Source organism: Tenrec ecaudatus, chromosome 10, assembly GCF_050624435.1.
Source record: "Tenrec ecaudatus isolate mTenEca1 chromosome 10, mTenEca1.hap1, whole genome shotgun sequence".
In the NCBI taxonomy this organism is placed as follows: Eukaryota; Metazoa; Chordata; class Mammalia; order Afrosoricida; family Tenrecidae; genus Tenrec; species Tenrec ecaudatus.
Window position 1 is genome coordinate 79,374,452 of NC_134539.1, and position 8,771 is coordinate 79,383,222.

The 8,771-nt window shown below is 55.7% G+C and overlaps 1 protein-coding gene across 1 annotated transcript in view; it reads left to right on the forward strand.

Annotated features, from left to right (window-relative positions):
- SH2D3C (SH2 domain containing 3C) overlaps nt 1-6,691 on the forward strand; it is a 30,869-nt gene extending 24,178 nt beyond the window's left edge. Inside the window, exons 6-12 of the mRNA XM_075559099.1 lie at nt 49-173; nt 1,583-2,118; nt 2,895-3,010; nt 3,429-3,600; nt 4,250-4,361; nt 4,593-4,799; nt 6,083-6,691. Of these exons, the coding sequence (XP_075415214.1) occupies nt 49-173; nt 1,583-2,118; nt 2,895-3,010; nt 3,429-3,600; nt 4,250-4,361; nt 4,593-4,799; nt 6,083-6,258 (1,444 nt within the window). The 3' untranslated portion in view covers nt 6,259-6,691. The remainder of the gene's footprint in view (nt 1-48; nt 174-1,582; nt 2,119-2,894; nt 3,011-3,428; nt 3,601-4,249; nt 4,362-4,592; nt 4,800-6,082) is intronic.
- The last annotated feature ends 2,080 nt before the right edge of the window (nt 6,692-8,771 follow it).

An 8,771-nucleotide genomic window follows, 5' to 3' on the forward strand; every position in this document is an offset into this window, starting at 1 on the left:
TGCCCCGCCCTGCTCCCCACTCATGAAGGTGTCTGCTCTGCTCCACAGCACGTCACTGCCCCACCCCCGGGAATCCATCCGCAACTGTGCCCTCAGCATGGACCAGATCCCAGACCTGCACTCGCCCATGTCCCCCATCTCCGAGAGCCCCAGCTCCCCTGCCTACAGCACTGGTATGGCCCAGGGAGTGGGGAAGGGCAGGGCGGGCTTGTTCAGGTGCACAGGCAGGTGTGCATGTGTGCGTGTGTGCCCTTTGATGACTTCTGTAGCTGGTGTGACGCAGTGGTTTTGCAGTGGGCTGCTAACCCCAAGGTCAGCAGTCAGAAACCATAAGCCGCTGCTCTGAAGTAGAAAGATGAGGCCCATAAAGAGTGACGGTCTCAGAAACCCACAGGAGACCTTCTACACCGCCTGACAGGGTCGCTCTGAGTCAGAATCGACTCCATGGCAGTGAGTCTTATTAGCTGGTGCATGGTAATTTTGTGGCCCAACTTCATCATGCCCTACAAGAATCTATTAGCAATCAGCTCGTGGAACTCTTGTCAAGCTGGAGCGATCCCTGAGCCTTGTTCATTCCGCCCTGCCTTGCTGAGCTCTTTTGGGTACCAGGCACTGTGAGTTCCGTGTGTGCTCTAGAATGCGGCCAGGCTGGAGCCGGAGCCCGGTGCTGCCAGCCTGCACTCAGATGTGGTGCATTTCACCTGTGTAACTAACCTCCGCCCCCATCGATCAGGCTCTGACTGAGCGCAGGCTCCTGGCAGGGCCCTGCATTGGCTGGGATGCCAGCGACACGGCTTCATGGGTCCACAAGACCAGCTCAGGCCAAATGAGTTGGGCTGTGCTTTTATTGTCATTTTTGTTTAATTACGATACGTTTCTATTGTAGAAACAAACCACTCGCTCACTGCTGGGGAAAAAAGAAAATGGTTCTCCACCAGCCATCTTGCCCCGTGGCAGGCAAAGTGCCTCCCGAGAGGGGGGACCCCAAGGCCACCGTTCTGTTGCAATGGTGTTGCCACAAATCCTTCTCTGGACGTAGGGCCCCAAACTCAGACAAAACTACAGCCATGCCCTCAAAGCAGCCAGCCCCCTGATGGTGACACACTTGGCAGGCATTATTAATTTCTAAGCAATGTGGGCTAACAAAGGAGCCCGGCTGGCCTAGTGGTAACGCAGGGTCAGCAGTTTGAAGCTACCAGCCTGCTCCTTGGGAGAAAGACCACGCTTTCTTCTCCCGTTATGAGTTACAGCCACAAAAACTCCCAGGGGAAGTTCCACCCTGTCTTTCCAGGGTCGCTATGAGTCAGCATTGGCTCGATGGCAGTTAGTTTGGTTTCCTTTGACGGGATACTAACAGAGCTCTTACCTGCTGTGAAACCTCAGCTCCACCACTTGCTGTGGGGCCCAAGTTATCCTGGACTATCACTATTGTCCAGTTGATTTGCCAGCGGCAGGCTTGGCGCCTACCTTCTTTCTGAGGGGAGCAGGGGTGCTCCCGTGTAAAGGTGGAACTTGTCTTTTGGGGGCTTGGGGACCTCATGAATGAGAAGCCCAATAACCAATTTCCTCCCTCTCTGTGCAGTGACCCGTGTCCATGCCACTCCCGTGGCCCCCTCTGCCACAGCACTTCCTGCCTCGCCTGTCACCCGCCGATCCAGCGAGCCCCAACTGTGCCCCGGAAGTGCCCCAAAGCCTCATGGGGAGTTGGACAAGGGCCCCCATGCCAGCCCCTCTCACAGCCTCTGCAAGGCTTCCCCATCGCCATCACTCAGCAGCTACAGTGACCCGGACTCTGGCCATTACTGCCAGCTCCAGCCGCCCAGCCAGGGGAGCCGAGAGTGGGCAATGGCGGAGGCCTCCAGCCGGCAGGCCCGGAGCTATGGAGAGAAGCTGAAGGACCTGTCAGAAAGTGGGGTTCCCGAAGGGGACTGGGGCAGGACCTTCACAGCCCCCATAGTGGAAGTCACATCTTCCTTCAACCCAGCCACCTTCCAGTCCCTTCTGATCCCCAAGGACAACCGGCCACTAGAGGTGGGCCTCCTTCGCAAGGTCAAGGAGCTGCTGGCGGAGGTGGATGCCCGGACGCTGGCCCGGCATGTCACCAAGGTGGACTGCCTGGTACGTGTTGGGTGCACTGAGTAGGGAGGGGCAGCTCTCTGGGGGGCTTTGGGACAGGAGTCAGAGTGATGAGGGGCTGACCTGAGCCACATTGCCTGAGTCACTTTGCCTCTCTGGGCCGCCATTTTCTCCTTTCTAAAAGCAAAATACGAGAAAGTCTTGGTTCCTCCTTGTTCCTCCCATGGACACTCTTGGGGTACTTCCCTGGGCATCTCAGAACGTAACTGCTGAGAGCAAGTCATGGGGACCAGATGAGGGCCGACTGCCCGCCCCCACGCCCCCTAGTGGGGCGATAAGGAAATACGACTTGGGTCCCGCATGACTGTGCCATTGCTTTTGTGTGCGTCTTTGGCATCCAAGGAGCCCAACCAACCCTTGCCTCAGTTTCTGCCTTGTGGCCCGGGAGTGCTGGTTTCCTGGTCTCGAAGACCCCAGGGTGCAAGAAACAAGAGGCAGGGTAGACACGCTGCTTCGCGAGCCCTTTCTCTCCCTGGTCCTCGCGTTTGCCTTAGGGAACAAGGGTGCTTTGGACCTTACCCTAAGTGGGTATTTCACTTGCCTGGCACTGCTAGGCATTTCCCCATTTATGTCCTATTCACAGGTGGGAAAACTGAGGCTCACTCAGAGAGGTAGAATCCCTTGTCGGCGGGTTGGCAGCGGAGATGAGATTGAAACCATACCTTCCAGGGGGTTGTCCTTGAAAATAAACTCTGACTCCCAGACGGCTTGGACCATTCCTGACAGGTTATTAATCAGCCCTCTGGGCGTCCTTGCAGGTTGCTAGGATACTGGGCGTTACCAAGGAGATGCAGACCCTAATGGGTGTCCGCTGGGGCATGGAGCTGCTCACCCTCCCCCACGGCCGGCAGCTGCGCTTAGACCTGCTGGAAAGGTAAGGCAAACAGCAGCACGTGGAGACCCGCAGGGAACCCCCGCAGGCTCCCCCACTTCCCTTTTGCTGTGGCTGGGTGACCAATCACAGTCCCTCAGCCCGCCTCCCAGGGCGCTGACCCCGCCTCCTAATTACATCGACCAATCACAACTTCTCAATAGCCGACCCTCCGCGACCTGGTTTCCCAAAGGGAATCCTCCCCAGTTATTTTGTATCTCTTTAACCAGTCGCAGCCCATCCGCCCCGCCCCTTAGGCTTGCGGAATAGTAGGGCATCATCACAGGCCCCGCCCCTGGATCGCACGGACCAATCATGAACTCTCAGGGCCCCGGCCACCCTTTCGCCTTTTGGCTTTGCACCGCCCAACAACGAGAAGGGCCCGCCCCCGGCCCCGCCCCCTGACGGTTCGCTCCAACAGGTTCCACACCATGTCCATCATGCTGGCCGTGGACATCCTGGGCTGCACGGGCTCCGCCGAGGAGCGGGCGGCGCTGCTGCACAAGACCATCCAGTTGGCGGCCGAGCTGCGGGGGACCATGGGCAACATGTTCAGCTTCGCTGCCGTCATGGGCGCTCTGGACATGGCCCAGGTACTGACTGGGGGGCCGCGTGAGCGGGGAGGGCATCCAACCTGGGATGCGTGCCTTTGCGGTCTAGCGAGTGGGGGGTAGCTTTGTGCTTTTCTCGACAGCATTGGGCAACTGGACAAACCACGTCCTTTCCTCCTCTGGCCCTCTCCCTCCTCCTGGGTGACAAGAAAGAGGAACATTACGGACATTTTGAGAGGAAAACTAGCAGGAGCATTGTTACCACCTGCTAGATGCTAACCTCAGCCATCCCTCCAAACACCTTCTCAGGAGCTGCTTCTTTGTCCCCATTTTCCAGTTGGAGGCACTGAAGACAGTAACTTGCCAAAAGAGTTAGACACGGAGCCAAGTGTTTACTTGAGTCTGAACCTTACCCACACGACACGGACGCTCCAATGCCTAATGAATAGTAACAGGATCCCAGACACCGTGCCTTGGGTTCCACATCCAGCAGGCTACTCCTTAGTTTCCTCATCTGTCAAATGGGGTGTTCTGAGGGCATCCTGGGATGCATTTGGAAAGCAGCCAGCCACCTGTCTGGTGCCTGAGTGGGGACCACAAGAATGAGGGCTCGGGTGCTGGCTTTCCACGCAGTGGAGTTGCAGGCGCCCCAGTGGCCCCTGGCTGCCTGCTCACAGTCCGGTTTTTCCAGATCACCCGGCTGGAGCAGACCTGGGTGACCCTGCGGCAGCGCCACACAGAGGGCGCCATCCTGTACGAGAAGAAGCTCAAGCCATTCCTCAAAAGCCTCAACGAGGGCAAAGGTACGCTCCCCATCTGGCTGGGTGACTGGGTGGCTGGCAGCCCTCTCTGTGGGTGGCGGAGATATGGGCTGGACTGGCACATGGGTACACAGAGCCCCAGGGAAGGGTTGTTCCAGGAGTCAGGAGCGCTGGAAGCTCGCTGGGGGCCTTTTGAAGGGCCCCTTCTCCTCCCACGTCTTGCTTCTGGGGCCCTTGAAGCCCTCTAAGCACCTGTTGTCTCCCGCCCTGCAGAAGGCCCTCCGCTAAGTAACACCACGGTTCCCCACGTGCTTCCCCTCCTCACCCTCCTGGAGTGGGACTCCGCCCCAGCGGAGGGGCCTGAGCCCTGGGGCAGCACGGAACATGGCGTGGAGGTGGTGCTGGCGCATCTAGAGGCCGCCCGCACGGTGGCGCATCATGGAGGCCTGTACCACACCAATGCTGAGGTCAAGCTGCAGGGTGAGTGACGACGGGTCACATCTGGCAGGAGGTGGGAAGAAGGGGGAAGAAGTCACTGATCCCGGGGTCTGGGCTTCTCTCCACCTGACTTGCTGCCCCCACCCCACCCCCACTTCCTTTTCTCCATATGCCCACCCGCATCTCCCCACTCCTCTTTCCCAGCCTGCCGCCCATCTCCTTTCTCTCCTCCTCTCCCTTCACTCCCTGGTTAGTTCACCAGCGTCTAGGAGTGGCAGGCGCCATGCTGGGGTGGGGGGCACACAGAGGGTTCCGAGAGCACCTCAGTTGTGTCTTGGTTTCCCTGAGCCTCCAATTCCTCTTGTACCCGCTTGTCGGCAAAGCATGTGGGGACCCGGTGCACAGACCAATCTCCCCTGTCTCAAAACTCCGGGATGTGAGTCGATGCCGCCTGAAAGCAGCCCTAAGGGACAGGGCGGCACTGCCCCTGGGGGTTTCGGAGACTGCCCCTCTCTCTGGAAGTGGAAAGCCTCAGCCTCCCCATGGACCCTGGCTAGTCCAAAGGGGGACCATCCCCTCATGAAAGAAGCAGAGAGAGCCCGGGCTTCAGACAGTCCTCTGTTGCCCTAGAATGCTTACGTCCTAACAACCACGCCGGACACACTGGAAGTTACAGCCGAGCAAACACGTGGTTACAAAAAAAAAGCTACTCACAATGTAATTACCCAGAAGCAAATGCGTAAATGATCTGAGCATTCTGCTCTGCGTCCTTTTGCCTTTCCCCAGAGGGTGGGAGTTTTTAACACTTATTGGCATCGTTGATACATTTTAAAAATCATAACCCATAGGAAAATACTATGAAAAGAAAAACCACCCACGATGTCAGAAAAATTGTTAACATTACCATTTAATTTTCTAGTCATTTTGAAAGGCTATGTTCTAAATAGTAGGTCTGCAAAAGCCACAGCCGAGTCAAGCTCTCTGCCGCCTAGGGACTCCTGTGCCCAGAGCTGAACTGCCCCCGAGGTTTCCTAGGCGCTGGTGTTTAGGGGCGCGGGTCCCCAGGTCTTCTGTCCCAAGCAGAGGCTGTGGGATTCGAACCAGAAACCTTTGATTAACAGCCGAATGCTTAACCACTGTGCCCCAGGGCTCCTCAGGCCAGAGGGCAAGTGCTAAGCAATGCAGTTATGCTCATTCAACACCTTCTGGGAACCCTGAAGGGGCTGGGGAAAGTTCTTGGAAAAGGAGGCCTGAGGGACTTGGTGGTTCGGGACAGGTGCCGGTGCCGGTGGTGGGCCTCTGACCTTTGTGCCCTCTCCCTGCAGGGTTCCAAGCCCGGCCCGAGCTCCTGGAGGTGTTCAGTACCGAGTTCCAGATGCGCCTCCTCTGGGGCAGCCAGGGCGCCAGCAGCAGCCAGGCCCGGCGCTATGAGAAGTTCGACAAGGTGCTCTCGGCCTTGTCCCACAGACTGGAGCCTGCCGTCCGCTCCAGCGAGCTGTGACCTCCAGGGACCTCCCTGCTCTGCAGCTGCGGGCAGCACCAGGGGCAGAGAGGGGCACTGACTTTCACAGCACCCCCCAGGACACTGTGACCAGTGAGAGAATACGCTGGGTTCAATTCCAAGGCCCCCCTTGCACCCCCAGGGCCCTGCATGGATGCTGGGCTCTGTTCCACCGCCTACAAAGCTCATCACGTCTTCCTCCAGGAAGAACCAGAGTCTCCGATCCTCCCCACAGCCTCTGCTTCACTTCCTGCCCAAGTTCCCTTCTTTGAGCCATGTGAGGCTCCACGCCTCCTCACACCTGTCCAGGCATCTGCTCCCTCATCCATCCCACTGCCACCAAGGCCTCCATCATGCTGTAAATAACTTGTTCTGTAAATAAGCTGTACAGAAGCCATGGTTTTTTTTCATATAATAAACTTTTATGACTCTTTCTCTATCTCACGGAGGGCCCTTGGGTGGAAGGACACAACTTAGGTGAAAAGCAGAAATAATTATTCAGCAAGTATTTATTTAGCACCTGAGGCATTTCTGGCTGCCAGGATCCAGGATTCCAGCAAGTACTAAAATCTCAAGGAGCTCACAGACCAGCTGGGGAGGTAAAACAAGCAGGTACAACCCAGAGGGAGAGACGCCGGCCTGACTCCTCATTCCTACCCCGTCCCTTGTCCCTGGAAGCCACACTGACAGTTTCCACAAAAGCACCACCGAGCAACTGAGATGTCTCTGGTAGAAGGGCTCTTTGAAAACCAAGGACTGCAGGGGAGAGGGGGAAACACTGAAGTTCTTCCAGTTTCTCTCCTCCATCCTGTGAGCTGTTGCCATCTTTCCAGCCTTTGAAATGTGGCCCTGGAAGTCTGTGTGTGTTTACAGGCATGAGGATGAAGGAGGAATTTCTGAAGTGGGCTAAGAAGACAGTCGTCTTTTAGGGGAGTAGGTAACTCAATCCCAGAACAGGGGAGAGGCATGAGGAACCAGTTCACTGACTTTTAAATCTCTAAGGCTCTTTGTTTACAAGTACTTTGACCAAGATAGACTGGAGAACATAACTTGTATTCGATCTTTGCTGGCAACGAGACCTGGGTTCCATTCCATTCATTAGCTGTGACTTTGGATAGAGGTTTACCTCGTTACTCCCCAATTTCCTCAGTAAAATGGGCACACAGCACAGATCTCCTAAGGTTGATTTTAAAGCACTTGGCACAGAGTTGCAGCCAGATTTTTTTCATACGCATGGGTTGGCAGTGAATATTTTTGTTACCTTTTGAGGCCGAACACTAATTGAAATAGCGCCATTTCTCTGCATGGCAGGTACCATATACATACATAGGGCACACCATACACTCCAGGCACCTAATGCTAACAGTGAGGCCCTGGTGGCACTAGTGGTTAAGCACGGGAGAGCTAGGGAACTGTGAAATCCCAGGGGCTGAGAGGGATCCCTGAGTAGGACCTCGGGCCCCAGGGCCCAAGCAGGAAAGAATCCCAACCAGCCAAGCAACGCCTCAGAGAGAGAGAGAGAGAGAGAGAGAGAGAGAGAGAGAGAGAGAGAGAGAGAGAGAGAGAGAGAGAGAGATGAACTACTTTTACTCCTACTGGCTGGGGAGGTGTGGGTGATCCTAACACTGAGTTTAAGCCCACCTGTATGATGTCATGACTGGGCCTAGTCCTTGCGCCCAGGTGGACCTCCCACCTGGGCCCAAGGGGCTTGTGTGTGAGCATGCTCAGTTTGGATCTTTCCCTAGGTGTCTAATGGGTGCATGGTTTCTTTCCAACCCCTATGCGGGCATTGGGGAGACAACCCCCCTTAGTCCCTCTTCTGGCTGCCTAGCACTATGAGTCAGAATCCACCAGATGTCGGTGAGTGAGTAATGGAGATCAGTTCTCCTCCTTATGAGTCAGAATAAACTCCATGGGAACCAGCAAACATTACCGTGTTTTCCGGAAAATAAAACAATCCCATACAATAAGCCGTAGCAGGATTTCTAAGCATTTGTGCAATATAAGCCATTCCCCAAGAATAAGATGTTTAGTGAAAGGTGTGGCTCTGAGCGTACTGGTGAGGAGTGGTCACAAAGATGGGCATCCCTTCTCATCTGCCCCATCGTGACAGCTGCTGTCTCGGAGGTGACGGGACAGGTGCGGGCAGTCCCATCCACAAGGTCGGCTCCCCTGTCCGGTCGCGGTCGTTCTGTGCAAGCTGCAAGCTGAGGCAGAGAGGGAGACATGGACAGTGAGAGTCAGTCTCCGTGAAGTGAGAAGCAGGACGCTCTGCTTTAGGTGTTACTGTCCTCAGGGGGAAGAAGGAAAGCTGTGGCTGCAGTTTGACTCAGCACTGTGGGTTGGTGTTCCAGAAGACTATAATTGAGTAAATGTAGACTGTTGTACCATACTTAATAAAAATAAGGCATCCCCTGAAAATAAGCCATAGTGTGTCTTCTTCTTGAGGAAATATAAGGCAGTGTCTTATTTTCGGGGAAATGCAGTAATAGCAGTAGTAGGTCCTCAGAGGC